The sequence below is a fragment of the Caloenas nicobarica genome, chromosome 1 (assembly GCF_036013445.1).
Source record: "Caloenas nicobarica isolate bCalNic1 chromosome 1, bCalNic1.hap1, whole genome shotgun sequence".
NCBI classification, from domain to species: Eukaryota; Metazoa; Chordata; class Aves; order Columbiformes; family Columbidae; genus Caloenas; species Caloenas nicobarica.
The window spans coordinates 31,851,153-31,873,501 of NC_088245.1; the positions used below are offsets into that span (position 1 = coordinate 31,851,153).

General features: G+C 39.2%; 1 protein-coding gene across 2 annotated transcripts in view; it reads left to right on the plus strand.

Annotated features, from left to right (window-relative positions):
* CNTN1 (contactin 1) overlaps positions 1-22,349 on the plus strand; it is a 253,457-nt gene that overhangs the window by 219,338 nt on the left and 11,770 nt on the right. For both annotated transcript variants that reach the window (XM_065635765.1, XM_065635775.1), the window contains 5 exons: positions 1,364-1,598; positions 5,247-5,350; positions 11,297-11,483; positions 12,988-13,100; positions 14,235-14,391. In XM_065635765.1, the coding sequence (XP_065491837.1) occupies positions 1,364-1,598; positions 5,247-5,350; positions 11,297-11,483; positions 12,988-13,100; positions 14,235-14,391 (796 nt within the window). The remainder of the gene's footprint in view (positions 1-1,363; positions 1,599-5,246; positions 5,351-11,296; positions 11,484-12,987; positions 13,101-14,234; positions 14,392-22,349) is intronic.

A 22,349-nucleotide genomic window follows, 5' to 3' on the forward strand; every position in this document is an offset into this window, starting at 1 on the left:
AAATTTTGAGTTCCAGGATATGTGTTTGCCTTAATTTTTTTTTGTTGTTGTGTAATATATACTAGTGTTGTAATCTGCACATTATGTTTCTGAAGTAAAAACTTAAATGTTTCTGTTTTTCCAAAAATTCAGTGAGTTTTCACCAGAATTTTTCTTTCTCAGAGAATCTTTAGAGTTCCATTCTGGTTTCAGACAAATACAAACGTCAAAATTAGTGAGCTAGGAATTTTTTTTTTTTTGCTTATTCCGCTGTTACCATCTAAGTTTCATAAATCCTTGCTCAGACCATCTCCACACGTGTCGACTCTAGCACTACAGCAGTGAGCAAACACCTAAGGAGAATAATTACTCTCTCTTGTACTGCTCCAGGACCTTTGCCTCTATTTCACCTCTTTGAGGTTTACAGGATGGAAGAAGGTGATGCAGGAAGTTTATTTTCAAAGGATGCTTCTGGTCAGCCTTCAGATGCACTGCTGAATGACATGATTTTGGCCCATTGGGTGCACTGTGTAATAGTTGTGATAAAGGCACCGTGGACCAGGAAGGGATCACTGACTGTAGAGCTTTGGTAGATGAAGCAAAATTCATTATAGCAGATGGTTTTCTGTAATTTTGTATTTTCCAGTATTTCCAGGTATAGGAAATCAGCTATAGTTTCCAGAGATATTTTTGATAGGTACCTTTAATGTTCATGCTGAAACTGGAAATAATTTCACTTAAACTTTTGCCAGTTAGAAGCTAGGGAGATAATCTAAACCAGGAACTGGACCCCCTCCATCATCAGTGAAAAGTGGTAGGATGAATCATTCTTTGAATGTGTCCATCTCTCTTCATCAGCTGTGCAAGTTGTTTAGGTGACCCACTTTAGGTAAATAAATATAATTTAGGCCAGCCACATGAATTTTCTCTTCTCTCTCTCTGTTTTGCAAGAATATTTATCTCCACAAGTGCACGTGGACCCATATACTTGCACAGTGTGTCTGTGTTACATATCCACTATCACTGACTCCTTAAGAAAGCCTTTTTTGCTAACTACAGCTGACAACAGTTTTGGTAAACAATCATTCTTTGTTTCTTTCTGTCTGAGATAACACAATAAGTCTTGCACTGAGTTTGGATGAAAAACAAGATCTTAAAATATTTTAGTAGCAGATATGCTACTACTGCAGATTTGCATAATGAAGATGGTGCATTTTTAAAGGGAGTGGTAGCAAACTGTACAAGCAAACCAGGAGAAGATGGAGCTTCAGTTCCGTGTTTTTACAATGCATATATCAATGATTTCTGTATTATTTATATTTCATTAGAAATCTATTTGTTTAGTTGGCAACAAAAAGTAATGTTTCATCTTTTGCCTCTTTAGCCTTTGTCAAGAGAATACCACTATGGCAATAACTTTGGTTATATAGTGGCTTTCAAGCCATTTGGTGAGAAAGAATGGAGAAGAGTTACAGTCACTAATCCTGAAATTGGCCGGTACGTCCACAAGGATGAATCAATGCCACCTTCAACCCAGTACCAAGTAAAAGTGAAAGCTTTTAACAACAAAGGGGATGGACCGTTCAGCCTCACTGCTGTCATTTATTCAGCACAAGATGGTGAGTAGAGGTTCCAGATAAGTTTTACAGTGAGGGTCCAGATCAGCACCACCAGCATCAGTAGAGAGAAGTTGGTCCTTGACACTGATTGATACAGCAACACGTGCCTTCAGCAAGGAGGATGTGTATTGCTCACACAAAACACTTGCAGTTGTTCTGTATAAACAACTTCAGACTCTGCTTTCTATGTGATGCAGAGCACTTGGTTGTACTTGCTGTCAATGAGCAATACACAGAAGCATTCAAGATTCTTCACTCAACTTGTTGAAAGATTTAAGAATTTATAAAAAGAAATTCTGATCTTCATATTTGTCACCTAAAACATTTGCATCATTATCTAGCAATGTCTCTGTGATCTTAATACATGTATTTTACATATGTATCACTTTTTTTTAACAGACCACACTGAAGCATATTATTTGAGTAGATCGGTATCAGGATTTAGCTGAAAATTGTGAAGGAAGAATAGTTCAGTTGTAGCTAGTTATATTTCAAGTATGTTTAGAGTCTAATGTAAATGATCTCTGTCACATTCTTTATTCTGATTTGGATGTTAGAGCTATCAAGTGAATAATTTAATGAAAGCCTCTTTGACATTTCACTAAAATCTTTTTCTTATTTCTTGCTGGAATTATTTCACATGTTGTGATCTTTAGGACTGAAGTTTAAATGACATTTCCAAATTTCGCAATAGAGAGGAAGTACTAGAAGAAGGTTTACCTTGAAGCAGAAGAAATATATACAACATCCTAATTGCAACATAACCACTCAGGCCTGTTTAAAAGAAAATGTGGTTTATTAATTTCTGCCAGAAACCCGAAGAAGAATTGCTTGTATTTTTCTTTCCATAGAGCAGAATCTCCTTTACAACATCAACAGATCCAGACCAAAGAGCCAAGAGGAGAGATACGATAACAAGACCACATTCTCACACTTCCGACTCTGGTCTCTACTCTGTGTACTTTATGGGAGATTTATGTTCATGATTCCCATTAGCACTAATGGGAACTTTGCACACAAATCGCCCACACACAGAGAAAATATAAAATAGTCCTTTTGTTTCTTACAATAATTTGGGATTCAAGTTAGCAACGCTTAGCTATCTGAGGAGATTAATACTAATCCTTTTTCTCAGAAAAATGTACCTTAGAATATAATCTTCAACAGCTGCTGCAGCAGCAGGATGGTTGTTTTTGCAGTTGTATAAATGAGTTAGTAAATAGCTATGGTGTAATAAAAGCCGTATCTGCCAAATAACATTTCAGTATTCATCCTTTCTCAGAGACATTATCGGCAGCTGACTGATAAGCTCCCATGTGTTTATGTTAGGATTGTACTAACCATGTTGGGGATAGCAGTGTGTTTGTATAGCTCTCTAAGTTCAGAGACATGGCAAAGCATAGTAGCTCTAAAAGACAGAACAAAAGTAAATGTGGAGTAGTGCCAACTTCCAGATAAAGAAGTCATTTCAGTGGCTACTGCTGTCCTAACATAGACTTTAGCCAAGTCCAGACACTTGATAGAAACACTTCTGGTTAAATAATGCCAGATCCAGGCAACAAAAGGAGTAGATACTCAGTGTCAGCACAAGAGGCACCAAGACAGTCAGATTCACAGTGCTTTAAACCTCACCTGTAGTGCTCCCGGCTCCTGTGCAGAGCTGTGATCCTGACTACTGACCATATCAAATCCAGGAACTGCAGAGTGGCTTAGAATGAATTTTTCCAATAGGTGTAATGGAAGTTATTCCAAAGAGCATTCTGCAGAATTTTGGGCTCGCGTCAGGGCTTGTATGAAGTCACCTCAGTACCTTGTAGCACACTTACTGCCTCCCAGCCTTTATTTTGTATAGTTACACTTAGAAGATAATTGTGTGGTGACCATTATGTTTTCAGTGAAGAGAACATATTGTGAAGCCCACTGATTGCTTCTGTTATTGGTAGAATTACTGAATTAGAAGTCTGGAGAAAAACAGCTGATGTCATCTTTCTGGCTCGGGAGAGACTGCAAAATATTTATAGAACATAAATGCCAAGTAGGGATATAAATTAGTTGGTGCTCATAAACAAGCATAAGCGTATGAAATATTGTTTAGAGTATTGCATCATCAAAATCCCTGGCAGTTGGAACTTTTCAATATGAAACATTTTGGAAAACTCTGTAATCGAGACAATGGAGAAGAATCTGACAGTGACTTGGGAATAGATTAGATGGTCACATCTATTCCACTGGTATTTCTGAATCAGCAGGTGATATTACTACTGTCAGACATCACACCTTCTCAAAGGTATTAGTGAGATTTTAAAGCAGTATGGTCATAAAATATTCCATATGGATATGTATCAATATACATACGTACCTAAATATAATGACAATGTTTCCACTAAGTTGTGTATATTGTAATATACCTATGTGTGTCTAGTTGTAAGTGTGGGCATCTTTATTCAGTCTAGTGACTGGGGAATTTCTGTGTTCTCATGTGTTTTAAGCCAAGTTCTATATCTGGCAACTAACTTCTAGTCATACCTGCCATTGCTAGTAGCGAGTGATGATTGCTAGTAATGAGTACATAGGCCTCTTGCTTATCTAAATTCCTGTCATTGTGAAAACAATTTTGCAATAATGCATCATTTTTAATTATACATTTGCATTATTAACAGTCATTGAAAGACAATTACAAAAGGTAACTTTGCATATAAGATTATTTTGTTACCTAGGATACTTTTCATGAGAGACGTAACTGATTTTTTTCTTAACGGTGGCTGTTTTGATGCATAGTTGACTGGATGCCCAGCTGGAAGATTAAGTATATAAAAGCTTTCCTCTGCTCGGGCTGCCATGCCTGTCTGTTGCAACTTGTTTCAAAAAATTCACGACAGACAACTGTTCTTAACTTGGAAAATGGTATCTTAGATAGGCATTGCTAAGTTTATGCCTTTTTAAATTCCTTACTTCGCTTAAAATGCAAGCAACAATGAAATTAGCAGCTTCTTATAATTAAACTAACCTTAATATACTAAGCCCTGAATAAAAGCATATCACATTATAATGGTCTGTATTCTGCATTGGCTGGTGTCCAGAACGAAGTACACAAACAAAATCAACTGTGTGATGTATGCCTAATAGCAGGGTGCTCTTGGATTATTTCACACCTATGCCACTGGCTGGCTCTGTATCTAATATATGGTCTCACAAAAACTTTGTATCATCACAACTAAGTGACATACACATGAATATGTGTGTGTAGCTATCTTAAAAAGTCCAATGTACATAATCTATAGTTTAAAAAATCTGATGTGCATAATCTGTGAGCTGCTGTCCAATTTAGTAAAAGATCACTGGATGCTCTGTTTGTCAAAGCCTGTTTTTAATTTACACAAATTTCAGCATGGAATCTGTTGAAGCATAAGAATACATAGTCTGAGCCAAGTAGTAGAATCATTGCTTGGTTTTTATAGAGTCATTTCCTATACAGATCATCACTGAATTTAAAGTTTACTCAAATAAAACCAGATTACAGACTAATACACTTGGCCCCCTGATACCAAGAAAATAATGTGAAATACTGAAGTAAGAGGAGCCCCTGTAAGCGAGTATAACAATATCAGTGGATAAGATTGGATGTTTGATGTGTGCTTTGTCTTCCAGCTCCAACTGAAATACCTACAGATGTGAGCATAAAAGTTTTGTCATCTTCTGAAATGTCTGTTTCTTGGCACCATGTTTCTGATAAATCTGTGGAAGGATATCAGGTGAGTTTAGAGGTGACAGTGGATATCTTCTCCTGCATTTCATTTCAGTAGTTAAATGCAAGGATAATTCCTACTCCAGCATTCTAGCTCTTAGGGTTCTCTTTTCTTTAGTTGTCATTTGCTGTACAGTTTTTACATCCTGAGAAGCAGATTATTTTTGATGCGATGTACTTCAACTGAAAAAAGGCATCACTATTTCAAAAAAGAATCTTGTCTCTTTATGTTACATAATTGAATGCCTATCTCTACCTTCCCGAAATATATTGAAATTAAGTTTTGTGTGTAATCAACAACACAGACATGAAATTGTAACTAACTTCTGGGCCATTTAAATTATCAGCAGTTATTAATATAGTTCACCTACAAATCCTACAGTAAGTCGGACAATGTGTCAAATACCCAGAATCCAGGATAACAGAGATAGTGCTGTTGTGCAAGATAACAATGTTTTGTTTGTGGTTTCTATTTTTCATATGAAAAAGAGCTTCAAGGTATATTCACCTAGTCCAAGACTAAGTAGCACTGTCAGTAAAAAATGTTGTTGCCCTTGCACAATGATGACAACAGCCACAGAGTGGGTGCAATCAGAAACAGCCACATAGTACTCCAGTGGTAAGTCTTACACCATCCACAGGCAGTGGGTGGTGTTGAACTCTGCAATGTACAGCCGGCTTTTGGCCCTTAGTTTGTTAGTGACTTGCTTTGTGATTTTAAGTTGTTGGCTGCTTGATGGTAGCCTCTGTGTTCCAAACTGAGCACACACAAATGCAGAGTAACCTCACAGAATGTATTTTTATGACTGAAATCTATGAATTAGTTTAATTAGGGGTACTTGTTTCTATATACTTTTCTATATATCCTGATCTCTGTTTCTATCTCCGTGAAATTGATGTAATACTTTTGGGATAAGATCCTAGTGAAGATCTCAATAGGAAACAGCACAGCATCCCATATAAAGTGTGATTCTAGACAGTACACATATAAAGTTTTAAAGTTAAAACAGAGTACACTGGGATTTGAAATTAAGACACTGTCATCAATGGTGACTCCTAATTTACTAAAGCAGACCACTGGTTTGGTGTTTCAGAAATTGCAGTAGCCATAAAGCATGACAATGGGTGTTGGGAGTTGTGATAGGGAATGGAGTAGGAAGGCTGGAGTGGTGAGGATGAATGAGGAAAGAACATGATGGGAGAATATTCCCACAGGCAACACACTTTTGGCCGTTTTTTAAATGTTACATTAGTTTACATAAAGCAATCTGAGTTGCTTTCAGGGGACGTCAGGGGGAAAAGGGAGGGGAGAGCATTCAGCAGGAAATAACAGGATACATGGAACACTCAATAGAAAAAAGGGAGACTCTGGGAAAAGCATGGAGGATCTTTGGGCTGGAAAGAGAATATTTGCTGTTCTGAAGAAAGGTGGGATACCCTGGGAATGTGTGAAGGCCTGTCTTACACAGAAAAATAAATGGGTGGGTTGTGGCCTTATAGCTGGAGTGTAACTTCATCCAGTCATTCCCAGAGAAACACTACACTTCCACAAATCCAGTATGAACTGGGTTGCTTGAATATGTACAGTGAGCAGCAGCATTAGAATCTTGCATTTATTCTCTTTTTTTTTTTCTCTTTTTCTAAAGTATCTTCTAGTTATCAGAACGCTGGAAAAATGTTCCCATCTGGCTACACAAACAACAGACTGATAGGCGTGAATGACTGCCCTGCAGAACTCAAAAAGGTGTTAATTCCGAGATGTCTTTCTCTAGAGCAGTCATCAGCCTCATCCTAGCAGAGGAGAGAGCAGCAAAGGGCAAGCCTGTGCTTCTATGCTGAAGGCAAAAAGAAAGTTTTGTGCTCCTGATGATCAGAAGTACCATCTCCCATCAGTCCTGAAGGAGCCATAGGACAGGGCAAAACCAGAAAGGGTTCTTCTGGAACGTCAAGGCTGCAGATAGTATTTTCAAAGTTATAAGTTGTGGGGGAAGGAACACAGATTTGGTTAAACTACATTATAAAATTAAAATGAATATGTCTGGAAGTCTCTGTCTTGCTAGGCATCAATAAATATTCCAGTATTTATTTTTTAATTACTGCTCATTTGTAACACAGGTTAGCAAAATCCTTCATTCACCAGAACACTTTCTCAGTTTAATTTTGGTCTTTTTTAGCCTGAAAATTGCATAACTGACCTTTTAACTGCTAGAGTTTCAGAGGTGGGAGTACTCCGAGCAAAGTACCTGGAGGTATTTCACCTGTGACACAATGCTTTTCACACCAGAAGGAGTCAGATTTCCGTGACACTAATGCATACTGTCAGGACGACTGCCCTCATGGTGATGAGTGTGAGCTGATACATTTTGCCATTACAGAGGAGTACCCTCAGCTCACACTTAAAGAAGAGATAAAGTATGGAAACTATCTCCATCCATACAGAGAATTTAAGATTTATGAGTTCTTGCAATAGCCTGCTAAAAGCCACGGCTCTTTGGTGAATGCAATACCAAAGACATTACCCATATTTCCTGCTACTTCTACACGATAGATGTATGTTTATTTTATTAAACAAATTTATTACTACTCACCACCATTGTCCCTTGTTTATTGAAATACGCTATTAGCATTCTTTCTTCATATGAGTGAAGTATCTCTTTTAGATCTCTCCTATGTAAAATTTCCATGAATAAGAGAGCTGTTGTTTCATGACACTTACAGAAAAAACTTCTGATGTATTTCAGTATATTAAAATTTGAATACAGGAGGGGACCATGAAGAAGAGTGTCATTCCCTCATTTCAACGTAGAGGGCTTCACCAATTCATGATGGGCAAGTCATTGCCTTCCCACAGGTCACTGTTGGCTTATCTCCTACAGTAAAATCTAGAGCTGGGTGAAATACCCTCCTGTGTCCCCCACATTAACTGTGGATTATACTAACAAGGTCAATGCACCAGGAAAAACCAGACTGTCCGAGATTCATGTCCGAGATTCTTATCCGAGTTCTTTAAGAAAAAGGGAGAGAAGGGCTACTGAGCAAAGTGGGGAAATGTGACTTCGTGAAGCAATGGGGCATTTAATTCTAGATGCCACTTCCACAGAGGTAAGAGAGTGAAAGAAATTTCCAAGTTATTTCAAGAAACTTTTAAAGTCTTTAAATAATAAGTGAGAAGACAAATATAGGAAAAGCATAAAGAAAACAGTACTTTTTCTTAGCTCTCTAGGGAGTCATATTATTTCATATTTTTTCTTTTCCAAGAGTAGTTACAATGATCCAAATATCTAGATATTGCTGTAGATTAAGTAAAGAGCTAAAGAAGAGCATTCTGAGTGGGTGACACACAGCTCACACATTTTGGGAGTAGTTAAATCCATAACGTTGCAGCCAAGAACAATAGTACTTGGGATTTACATTTAATTTAATTTTTAAATTATATTACTTCTGCCAGAAATGTAATATGCTCTCAGTGAAGTAATTTACATTTTCATGCATTGTTCTCACTTGTGCTGTTTGATGCTGTATATTACTTGTTACGTTACGCCCTTAGCATCACTGTAGTGCAAATGAACAGTAGGATTGTAGAAGGTTTTGCAAGTCAGACGTATTGAAAGGCTTCCAGCATATGCCTCATGATTAACAAAAGCTTCTCATAAAGTGTGTTTGCCAACTTTAGATAAAGCAGGTACTTAATTAACATAATAGAACATGCTAAAAATGAATTAATTAGTCTCATATGGCCAGTTAATATCAACAACAAAGCTACCATTGGTTCAGTCATAGCTATTAAAACTTTTGGCCACCTAGAACTTCACAGGAGTCCCTTTGCTGCAGGATGGAAACTTGTTTGAACTTAGGGACAGAGACAGACATGACATCCTCTAGCATCCTCTCACACTTAATTCAACCATATATAGTTAACAGCTTATGGTATACAGCTGGTTGCATTCAACAACAGCAGTTTATCTACAACATTAGCTTGTTAATTCTAATCACATAAAAAAATTCTAACTTGAAGATCATAATCAGACCTTCAGCTCAAATCACTGTGATGGTTTCAGATCCACACCAGTCTGAAACCGTTCATGGAGTGAGATGACCACCCTGCTGGAGAAGCCTGCAGGATGGATTGGGTGCACATTGCTCATTTGTTCTGAGGCAAAGGCTTTGAGTCAGTAAAACAGCCACCTTGATAAGTGGGAATTTCATGAGTGTGATGCCTAAATTACGGTAAACTGATGTTTACGATACTACTGGATTAAACTTCCAAAACACTGCAGGATGTACATTTATATAACTAAAAATTACCTGTTTATGCCTGCTGAAAGGCGGGTATGTCTGCTGTATTTAAAAATGTGAGCCAGTTTGGCCCGTAGATACAATGTGATTCTCTGCACGTCAGGAAAGAGTGAGAAAAGACGTTATGGTATTGCCACATTTATAATTATCAGAGTCTGAGCAACCTCTAACACTGGTGGGCAAGACTGAGGCAACACTGACAAGAGACTTTAATATTTAAGCGAGGGTAACCTCTGTGTAGTGATATTGGCTGTTACCATGTCCAAAGACATTAGAAGTACGTAAAGAGAAATCCTGTATTGCACCTCTCCTCGTTCAGCCACAGTATGTGCTCTGAGGTAAAAGAAACAAATATTTTTGTTAAACATTTTAATTTAAATGTGTACACGAGAAAATAAAGTATTGCCAAACAAGGGTTGTACCCATAACATTGTACCTTGACAAACTATTTGCTCTTCTAACCTATTCCTTAAGTGAAGTTTCCAAGGAAATCTAATGTCAGCGGAACAGAAGATTAAAGTGGTTGCTATTTAAAAGATAAACTAACGGGATAACTGATCTCCAGTCAAATCCTACAAAGCAAGATTTTTCCTAGAGCCTGAAATTACCAACAACATTAACCTCTTCCTAAAAAGATGTTAAAAGGTCCTCGGGTAGCATACCCAAAAAATCGTTATGAAGACAGGCAGAAGCCAAGCAGAAATGCTGAGAGTAAAAACATTCAAAACCAAAATGTGATGGGCACAGCTTTCTACTCTTTCAGGTCAGCACTGTAATTTAGTCTAATGCAAATGGTTATAAACCAGACAAAACCCAGAGACTGACAGTGTTTTACTCTCATTTGAATCTCACGAGGCCATTCACAGTAGGACACTGTGTATGTGAGAGACCCTATGGAATTACTCTCTTTTAAACTGGTGCTTTGTAACGTGTAATGAATTAAAATAGAATAGAATAGAACGATGTCTTGAGGGGGGGGTGTAGAACCAAAACCTCACAGAATTTCTATGTACATTTAATTCACTTTGGATTTTAAGATGTTACAACCTTACACTGATGCCTTTCCTGTAGTTTAAGCATTTTCAAGTTCTTTCTCATCTACTGTGACAAATGTCATATTGTGCTATGAAATCAGCTTGAATTTAGCTAAAGAACTTTAGAAAATGGTTATGTATACATTTCTAGACCTTCACATACTGATAACATGACTGAATACTTCTCAGTCCCTAGAGAGAAGTACAAAAGGATTAAATTTGTAAGACAATTTAAACAAAATATTGTGAAAACATTAGGAGAGTTTAGTCTACACTGTAGTGTAGGAAAACAATATTAAAGTTGAGAGTAAAATGCTCAAAACAAAACAGTAAGAAGAAAAGAGGTTTGTTCTCTGAAGGCATTATTCATCTCCCAGACTTCTAATGACTTAACTGAGAACAAGTTAAACCACTGTGAGAAAAAGTTTCATAATGAAATCTGAATTTGTTTCTATTTATTTATGTCTATAAACAACTTGGTTAAGAACTCAACCTGCAGAAGATTTCCTTTAGCTCACTTATTACCCAGACTATGTAACATAGAAATACTCAGTGTACATCAATTTTAATGAACTTTATCACAAAATATGTTAAATTTAATCCTTCAATTTGCTTGCTTACAGATCCGTTACTGGGCTGCTCATGATAAAGAAGCAGCTGCACAACGGGTACAAGTGAGCAATCAAGAATATTCAACCAAAATAGAAAACCTGAAGCCTAACACTCGCTACCATGTAGATGTTTCTGCCTTCAATAGTGCAGGCTATGGACCTCCTAGTAGAACCATCGATGTTATTACCAGGAAAGCACGTAAGTCAATGGAGCAATAGGTTGAGTATAATGTCACGTATTTCATTATTGCATGTTGCATCATGTCCATCTTGTCTTCAAACTTGGCTTCTCATTCATATAGCCAGTGTTCTCCCTTTATGTGGTATTGGTCTCCTTTGTCTTAAAATTTCTACCAAGGCTCTCCTTCCTCTTCTCTTTTGTTGCCGTATACAATATGGATATCTTACAAAAGTCAGTAAAGAGACTACGGTTATAGCCTCATAGGAGGGTCAGCTACAAGCTTAGACCAGGTTGCTCAGGGATTTATCCGGTTGGATCTTGAAAACCTCCAGGGCCAGAGACTGTGTGACCTCTCTGGGAAACCAGACTTTTTCTAAGTATCTATACTGAGCCTCTTTTAATCAAATTTGTGCCTTTTGTCACTCATCCTCCTGACATATCACTTTGAAGTATCTGGATGCCTCTTCTTGATAACATCCCTGTAAGAACAGACAGGTGGCTCTTAGGCCCTCTCCAAAGCAACCTCTTCTCCACGGTCAACAAGCCCAGCTGTCTCACCCTCCCTTTCCAGGGCAAGTACTCCAGCTCCCCACCAGGTCGGTAGCCCTCTGCTGAACTCACCCCAGATTACCAGTGTCTTCCTAGTACTGGGGGGCCCAAAGCTGGACATGATATTCCAAATGATAATTCATACCAGCTATTACTTAGGCAGCTATATCCTGTCTCTCTATTTAGTCAGTAATGAAAAGACTTGTATTCTGATGATTAAAATGTGATCAATTGCCTTTTTCATTAATAGTAGAGGGAGTGGGGATCGGGCAGCCTTGAAAGGTGGGTGATCTGAATCACACCCTTGAACTTCCATGCCATGATAGGTTTCTGAATATAGGTCCTGACTTAATGACGATACCTGGCACTAACATATGCTGAGCAATGTTCAATTAAGAAATACATCTTGTGTATTTAAAACACACTTAAATGGACTAAAAATACGTACAGCTTATTTGAGGATTTCTGTCAGTAAATAGTGTATTGTGCAACTTGAACCTGCGGGGTTCATTTGTGTTGAATAAGAAGACTCCATTTTATAAGCTTATTGTGTGAAATATAGTTAATGGTTTCTGCAATGTCTACAGAGTTAAATGCTGTAGAAATGCCTTTAAATGGTTAATTAAATATTTAATCTCAATGAATAAATATGACTTAAGCCACATTTCTGGGAGGTTCTGAACATAGCCGCATGCCAGCAAACACACATGGTCAGCAACATAATGATGGGTAATGTTGGCCACTTCCATTCTGGCAACATAGAAGAGCAAACCCACAAAGCAGCCACTGCATAAGCCTTCCAAAACTGCCTGGCTGGAGCTGTGGCAGCTCATTCCAGCAAGGAGACAATCCCTTAATTATATAAAGATCACTTTAATTTCCTTTTTTACATTTTTTTATGTCTTGATAAAACTGTCATTGAACATTTGTGTAATCTCATTTATGCACACATTATGCATATGTTGCTTTTCAGCTCCAAGCCAACGTCCAAGAATTATCAGTTCTGTAAGATCTGGTTCAAGGTACATCATCACCTGGGATCATGTGGAGGCAAAGTCAAATGAGTCTGCAGTTGAAGGATACAAAGTATGATCTATGAAAATATTTTTTATCTCTATGTATGCTACATGATGTGCATTTTATAGACAGTGTTGAATTTTGGTAGCTAATCAGATGTAAACATAGTTGCATGCTAGAGATGAAGGTATCAGGCTCAGAGATCACAGACACCCAGTAGGCTTAGGGCAAAGCCAGTGGGCTCAGTCAATATGATGAGAAAACATTGGGGCATTGAAATTCATTTGGGTGGTAAACCATATTATGGGAAAGTTTAGATCAGTGACTGCAGCAACCTGATTTCCGATATAATTACATTTATTCTCTGTTGCCTAAAAATAATGCTTCAAAAATTGTAGACAGTAATAGTTTTTCTTTATACCAGAATGCATTGTTCCAGCTTCCTTTCCCATCTCCATGGGAGCTACAGTTCCTGGAACACAAGTTCTTCAAAGGGTCAGAAGGTAGAGGAAGAGAAAGGACACTTAACCTTGTTAGTTTTTGCTGTGTAACTAGAGTGAGTGTATATACTAAATACAGGGTATATAGAAAGCTTCAAAAATAATTCCTGTTTAACTTTGCTGCTTGCTTGCAAGTTAGAAAAATAGCATCATGTTCTATATGTACAAATTTTACTTGACGAGTTGAACTGCTTCCTGGGAATTGCTGAAAATGTTTCAGAGACAATTCCAGAAAGAGTGGAGATATTTTCTAAAGGTCCCACAAGACATACATCATCAAATTTAATAGTTTAAAAGCACTGAGAGTTAACCATAAAAATCATAATTGTTTCATTTATGAAAATGGTAATGAATTTTATGTCAGAAGACTCAGCTGAATTCTGAGATTTTTATTTGATGCTCTTTGTCACCGTGCATCATTATTCTCCATAATTTAATTACTTATTTCGAATGTAAAGGCTGAAATTATTTTTCCAAAGGTGGCAAAATTTTATAGCAGAGAAAACAATGAGGAAACATCCTGTCCAGATTCATCATATGTAAAAATGGAAAAAAGTAGAATCTGCAGCTAAATGTTGATATATATAGGCTTCATACATAAATAAAAGTCTAATAACTTTTTCATTGACACACTGTCTGTATGTAATAGGGTTTTCATGGAAATGTAGCATTTCAATAACTATACTTACTATGACTTTCCTAGGTGCTGTATAGACCAGATGGACAACATGAAGGCGAGTTGTTTTCAACTGGAAAGCACACAATAGAGGTCCCAGTCCCCAGTGATGGTGAATATGTTGTTGAGGTCCGAGCACACAGTGAAGGAGGAGATGGAGAAGTAGCTCAAATAAAAATTTCAGGTGAGCAGATAACTTCCCTTTGTCTTTCCCACAGTCCTCAGAAATCTTGGACTAAATATTTCATTGTTCACACTATCCAGAGATGCACACACCTTTCTCATCAAAAATCTGAGAGGTAGCTCTTCAGCAGTAACTGCACTGAGAATGAGAGTCTGTCTTAAAATATTTCTGAAGACTCATAAAGCGCACAGGACACTTCAACAGCAGTCCAGCTCAATCCTGGGAGCACTGCCAATCTTCCAAATCTCAGACGGTTTCTATTAGTGTCCCCAGTTAGGCTGCCGCTTCTTAGTAGTGTCCTGCCAGTATAACTTCATGGTGCAGGCCTCAGCCTCAAGATGTCGGCTTGCAACAATCCTTTACTTCCTAGTGCCTGTTGCCTCTGTATCTCACCCCTTTGTCAGCTGCTACTAAGAGGAAAGTAACTCAGAAAAGTGAGTGGTGCACAGTGATCCACAGACCAATTGCTAGAGACTGACTGATCAAATGCTAAACAGACCACCTTGAATTTCTCCCTGATATCATTTTCTTCAGGTCTTAAATAATTTTGACAGCTCTTCTCTCCAGCTCTCCAGCTTCTGAAAATTCCTTTAGGATCGTGGACACTATAACTATATGCACTGTTTCAACTCTGCTGTCTGCGCAGACAGTCTCGCCTCCTTACACTTACTACTCCCAGCATTATTCATGAAAGACTCTCATTAGCCACTTATTTCCTTGAACTAGGTTATAAAATGATGTTCATCTTGTTTGTCCAACACCAGCTCTAAATCCTTCCTGGAATCCTTGCTGTCCAGGATACAGTGTCCCATCCTGATCTGTGTAGCATCTCTTTTTTCCTTAGTGTATAATTTTGCATGTGACTATGACGAAGCACAGTTGATTTGAATGGCTTAAGTTCTCATGCTGTCTGGATTTCTGTCTGAATGTCTTGCCATCATCGCTCTTTACTACTTTGCCATTTTGATTCATGTACACAGTTCCTTAGCTTTTTACTTCTGTTTTTGATGAATACGATTGGAATTGTGTTCCATCTGTTACCATTCACTGTGGAATTACACTAGAAATTCAATGAGTATCTTCGATAATTCTTTTGAAATCTTCCAGGGATTGAATTCTTAATCTGTTTTGCATACGCTCTCTTAATTGTATGTACCATTTTCTATGCGAATGACTTGGGGTACCAAGTCAACTACTTTACAAAAGCTGTAATCCCTTGCATTATATTATCATACTCCGGGAGAATCACTTTTAACATATGAGTTGCAAAAAAGTTGAAGCAACTACTATCTTTAGGACACGTCTTAGGTCCTCTTTGTATCATACATACCTTGTCATCTATCATCAGGGTGGTGCGAAGAACCTTTAGGTAGCAGCAGCCAGATTGTTTCCCAGACTGGAAGCAGAACCATGAAGCCAGTACAATATTGAGCCCAAGCTCTTGCCTGTAAGAACTACCCCGAGCCTGCCTGTACAGAGTTAGCACCTCTCGGAGAGTAAGCACTCTACACATGCTAGTTTGTAGAGTTTTGCATTGCTCTGTCTTCTTGTCACGGTCCCTTCGGTGGTGGACTCGTGATGGTTTGTTTACCTTGATCTCGAAGCGCAAAATTAAGGCAACCAAAATGCCAAGGGGTTATAATTCAATCAGACAGTGTTACTTTATTATTTTGCCTGTAAAGCAGCACACGATAGAGAGAGTACAGAAAAAGGAAAGAAAAGAAAAGGAGGGAAAAAAGGTTGGTTACCACCACGAGTTCCAAAGGCATCCCTATGGTCTCAGGTCTCGAAAGCAGCGTCCTGCCGGTCCTCCGTCGCGATCCGTGATCCTTTGGTGGGGAGATCTCCACGATGTCCCGTCGGGAATCGTCTTTTATGCTTCTTCACCCCCCATCTCTCCCATGGATTGAGGCCAATCTCCGCCTTTGTTTCGCAATCCAGGCTTAACTGCGCAGGCCTGAAGAGTCCCCGCTTTGCTTGCCAGAACCCGTCTGCGCCTGCGTCACTTCAGTTCAGGGGTCTCTTACTGGTCCGTTGGGTGACCTCAAGACCTTCGGCAAGCTTCTGCTCATGCTCTTCTTCACTGCCCTTAGTAGCAGGGAGGAGGTGGGGGCAAGTTTGGCTGAGGCAACAGGTGAAAATCCATCTTCTGGACAGCAGCTATTGTCCCCAGGTCGGAGAGACCCGTACAACACAACTCCTTTTAGGAGGTGGGGGCAAGTTTGTCTGAGGCAGCAGGTGAAATCCATACAGCAGCCATTGTTACCTGTAGCCCCCGGGTCAGAGAGACCTGCACAACACAATTCTTTTCCTCAGGCCTCTCTCCAAGTCATTGTCCAATTCTTTCTATCAGGGCATCTGTTCTCCAAGTCCCTGATGGCGATGTTCAGGCAAATACTGTTCTTCAGACCGACTCTTACACTTCTGAACTGCAGACAAGTTTTCTGCCACAACTTCTACCATACCCCAGCTAGACAGAGAGAGATTGCTCTAGATAAAGACAACATTCCCTGGACTCAGTTTACAAAAGGAGATCAAAGAGGAGATAAAAGGCAGGGTAATCTCTTTGGAATACACAGTATACAGAGAACTGGGCAAGCATGTCCAGCTATTTCTGGGCTCAAACCATGCTTTTCCCGAAGGGCGGAGTAGAATGAGGTGCAGTTTTAACACCTGCACATGGCAAATTATGTCTGATAATTTTTATTCTTAAGGAAATTTTCCAGTAGTGTGACAGGGTTTGGAATAATTGCCCAAAAGGTGTGATAGACTGGTAAGAAGCTTTTAAGTAACAATTATTTTTCTCAGAGAGTTGCAAGGAAGAGAAGACTTAGTTTGGTAGGAGTGTGTGTTCTGGTGGTTGACTGGCCCAAACGGAACTTACATATTTACAGAGAGATGTAAACAATAGCTGAGGCAAAACATAAGGCATCTTATCAGATTCAGAGAAGACTGTTGCCTTACTTGACCTTTAGGCATCTGATTCTGGATGCAAACCAAATTAATTTCGTGCATAAATGAATGGGGAGAATTAAACAACTAAGGCAGGCGTTCAGAATAGCCTGGATGCTCACCAGGAATGACCAGACCTTGAGCAAACTGGAAGGCTACACTGAAGAGAGAAGAATGTCTAGATGACCTATGTGTCTTCCAGATTGGTGTTTTCCTGATATTCACTGGGTATCAAATCCAAAGTAATCTACTTAATATATACCTGAGTTAGGTATCTAAGCTCCCATTATAATCAGTTGTCATCTAGAGTGTAATTCAGAAGCTTAAAAGAAGCCTGCAGGATTTGAGATGCCCCGGATTACCAGGGACATCCACACAATGCTGGCAGGCATGACATGATCTACAGGGGACCTCAGGTCTTCTGGGTGAGCAACTGGAGGCCTGGTAGGACACCAGAAGACATATTTTGGCCTATATTTCAGGCATATGAATTGCATCCTTTTGCAAACCAAAACCATTTCCTTGATTTGTGTGGCTGCTGTTGCTGTGCTCTGCTACCGTATTGTCAGCCTGTTGTAGCAATTCTTAACACTTGCTGAATTAGGTCTGAATTAGGTTTAAGTACAAGATCATCTAGTTGAGGAACCATAACTGGCCCTGAGGTCTTAACTTAGGTACTAAAAATACAGCACCTTTTAACTAACAAAAGTTACATGTAAAATTCAAGCGTAAAAGAAACTAGAAATATATGTTATTTCTAGCTCAACCCATTGTCTAAGGGAGACACTTTCTTTTACATTTTCTTCATCCTCTTCCTTCTCATGAAAGACCCAAGCACATGCTGAAGAGGGAGGCAAATGTCCTGCAGCAACTTTGGTGTCATATAACCAGTCAGCTCCCTACAGGATACAGTGTTGTTCTTGAGAATCATATAAAGGAAATTTACCAAACACAGCCATCTTAAATGCATTTCTTTTTAGTGAACATCTTGAAATATAAGTGCTTATTATGAAGTCACTCACTGTATATATGCTGAGCCGCATTTCAGCGTACCACCATAATTACTGTAAAATACAGTCATGAACTGTTGTATTTTATTGGCCAGTGTCTGTTCTACAGTTAGGGGTTTGGGGATATTTTTCAAGCCCATTTTAGTAAATTAATGAGCTACATAATTTAAAATTCATTCTTGAGATACCACAACCATTTGAATCTTGGAACTACTTGTTTAACCAAAGGAGCCTGTTTCAATGGCTAATAATAGGCTTATCTATTTTCTTTGATATGTATTCAAGGCTGAGATTTTTTTTTGTCTTTTGCATGCTTTTTGGATTGCAGTGCTTTGTCATAATGCTAATATTAATGTAATCAAAGGCATCTTACAATCAGTAGGAACTAAAACCATATGGCGCTTGGTTCTTTTCTCGCTTCACTTGTGTAACTGCACTGGTCTCAGTGCAATTAATTTATGCCAGAGTAAGGAAAAATAGAATCAAGCCCTCAGATTTAAAAATTTCATCCAGGGTGGGAAAGAGGGGAGGGTAACTTCTTGTTTGGGAAAATACAGTGAAAACATGAAGATACCATGGACCTTCACCTTCATATACAAAATCAAGTTAATGTTTCAGTTTATATAGTGACATGGACAAAGAATAATTTATGTATTGTATATGCCTATAGAAAGAGAAAAAAATTACAGCTCCTCTGTGTTCACTGCACACGTATATATACACATATGAATTACATTTGCCAGAGGCATGTTTTAGTATCCTGAAAAAGTATTTACTTTGATAGCTTTTTCAAAGGAAGATGCAAAATTTTTGTCTATAGTAACTCATACAAACATTTCAATTCTTTTATCTTTTAATCTATATTTATTGTTTAAAGGGGGCATTAATATTTATTGCACATATTAGTTTCAAGTAAATCAGGTGATCATTCATTTTTCATGTGGTATAATAAAAATCTTTTGATCATAATTTGGAAATGTCCATTTGTTGCAAAGATGGTTGTAGTAATAAGAGGAGAACGCAGGTAAAAATCATAAGGAATCCTGATGAAAACAGTCTTCTAACAGGCATGACGGTCCTCCGTTACTGATCTTGGAACTTATTATGCATCTGTGACAAGAATGTAGCAAAAAGCTTCTACTAAACTAAAAATATGTTTGCAAAAGAGCTTCCCTCTATAAGAACTGTAATTTTCACAATGCATGTGACTATTTTATTACAGCTCAAAAATTAAGTAGAACATACTCAGAATACCCTATAACATGGTACATAAATCTGCCTAAAACCACACACACAGTTCTCTGGTGTGTCTGTTGATTTTCCTTTATCATCGCATTTCATTTCATCACAATTCTGATTTATTGGTACTGGCTCCTTCCAAGTCTTACTTTAACAACTAAAGTTTGACAATTCCATGCATTACAATGTATTCAGTGCTAGAACGAGCATTTTCCCTAATTTCAATTTCTTCTCTTCTTCTTGTATTCGAACTCAACAGTAAGACAGACTGCAGAAATGTTTTCATATCTAGTTAACATTTTTTTAGTCTGCATTATCCTATGATAATCGCGATGCTGTTTATTTTTTCATTTATGTTTATTTATATGGGAAAGCCTGGATACACACTAAGTATGAATACAACAAAATTTAATTTTTAGCCATAAGGCTTGTAATTCAGCTGTGCAGTGGTTGTTGACAGGCTTTATAACTAGAAATTGCGTGTGTGTGTGTGTACATGGATTTAGATCACGACAGAGGTTTAAGAGAACAATATCACAAGAAGCAAGAGCAGGGTAGGGTACTCATTATCAGAGAATACTGACCAGACAGGAATCCATAGTTGCTATGCATCAGAAAACGCAGAAAGGGGCCACTGGCTTGAAAAAGACCGTGTACCTTCCTCCCGCTTTCATCTTCAGCCCGAGTTGCCACGTGCCTGTCTGTGTGAGCTTGGGAATAGCCAGCAAAATCCCCACGGAGGGCTATTGCGTGGTCACATGAACGCACGAGAACGCCACAGTGCCTTCAAACATCAGCAAAAAAGAAATCTATGGCAACTTCACACACTTTGTTATATGTTTTAGCTTATTACGTGTTGGAGATTCTGCTGGCTATCCCCAAGCTTGCAAGAATGCCATAGGAATGTGTGACTGTCACGGAAAACGTGTTCTTGTTGGGTCTCAGAAAGTAAGGATAACTGAAGATCACTAAAAGATACCGAAGAAAGATACCATAAAAGTATAGAGAAAGTGAACGAGGGTACGGCAGCTATGGAGTGAATTCTGGGTGAGGAGTGCAAGAGGCACGGAGTCTTCAGCTAGAGGAAGGATGGCTACTGAGGTAGTCATGAACACTAAGGAAGAGGTAAGTAGGTAAAGATTATTCACTTTTCTTCACGCTATGGAAATGAAGGTACTCAGTGAAATTAGCAGACAGCAGATTGAAAACTATTCAAGTGATACTCTTTTACATGGTACAAGATTAAATTGTGGAACTTCCTGTGACAGGACCTCGTGCAGGACGAAGTTATAGAATCTGGGTCTATCAGCCCTTGTTTAAAACGATGCCCTATATTCAGCCTTTGACTCAGGAGCTACTGAACAGAAGCTACGAAGTAGCTCAGAAGCTCCTTTGGCACAATTGGAAAAGAATCACAGAATCACAGAATCACAGAATGTTAGGGATTGGAAGGGACCTCAAAAGATCATCTAGTCCAATCCCCCTGCCAGAGCAGGAAAACTTAGGTGAGGTTACACAGGAAGGCGTCCAGGCGGGTTTTGAATGTCTCCAGAGAAGGAGAATCCACAACCTCCCTGGGCAGCCTGTTCCAGTGTTCTGTCACCCTCACTGAGAAGAAGTTTCTTCTCACATTTAAGTGGAACCTCTTGTGTTCCAGCTTGGACCCATTACCCCTTGTCTTACTGTTGGTTGTCACCGAGAAGAGCCTAGCTCCATCCTCGTGACACCCACCCTTTATATATTTATAAACATTAATGAGGTCACCCCTCAGTCTCCTCTTCTCCAAGCTAAAGAGACCCAGCTCCCTCAGCCTTTCCTCATAAGGGAGATGCTCCACTCCCTTAATCATCTTTGTGGCCCTGCGCTGGACTCTCTCCAGCAGTTCCCTGTCCTTCTTGAACTGAGGGGCCCAGAACTGGACACAATATTCCAGATGAGGTCTCACCAGGGCAGAGTAGAGGGGAAGGAGAACCTCTCTGGACCTACTAACCACCCCCCTTCTAATACACCCCAGGATGCCATTGGCCTTCTTGGCCACAAGGGCACAGTGCTGGCTCATGGTCATCCTGCTGTCCACCAGGACCCCCAGGTCCCTTTCCCCTACGCTGCTCTCTAATAGGTCATTCCCCAACCTGTACTGGAACCTGGGGTTGTTCCTGCCCAGATGCAAGACTCTACATTTCCCCTTGTTATATTTCATTAAATTTTTCCCCGCCCAACTCTCTAGCCTGTCCAGGTCTCGCTGGATGGCAGCACAGCCCTCTGGCGTGTCAGCCACTCCTCCCAGCTTGGTGTCATCAGCAAACTTGCTGATAGTACACTCAATTCCCTCATCCAAGTCATTGATGAATATATTGAACAGTATTGGTCCCAGAACTGACCCTTGAGGCACTCCACTAGATACAGGCCTCCAACCAGACTCCGCCCCATTGATCACAACTCTCTGGCTTCTCTCCTTCAGCCAGTTTGCAGTCCACCTCACTACCCGATCATCCAGTCCACTCTTCCTCAGTTTTGCCGTGAGGATGCTGTGGGAGACGGTGTCAAATGCTTTGCTGAAGTCAAGGTAGACCACATCCACTGCTCTGCCATCGTCAATCCACCTTGTTACGTCTTCATAAAAGGCTATGAGGTTGGTCAAACACGACTTCCCCTTGGTGAAGCCATGTTGACTGTCCCTGATGACCCTCTTATCCTTGATATGTCTTAAGATGGCACCAAGGATAAGGTGTTCCATCATAACAACATAAGAGGAAA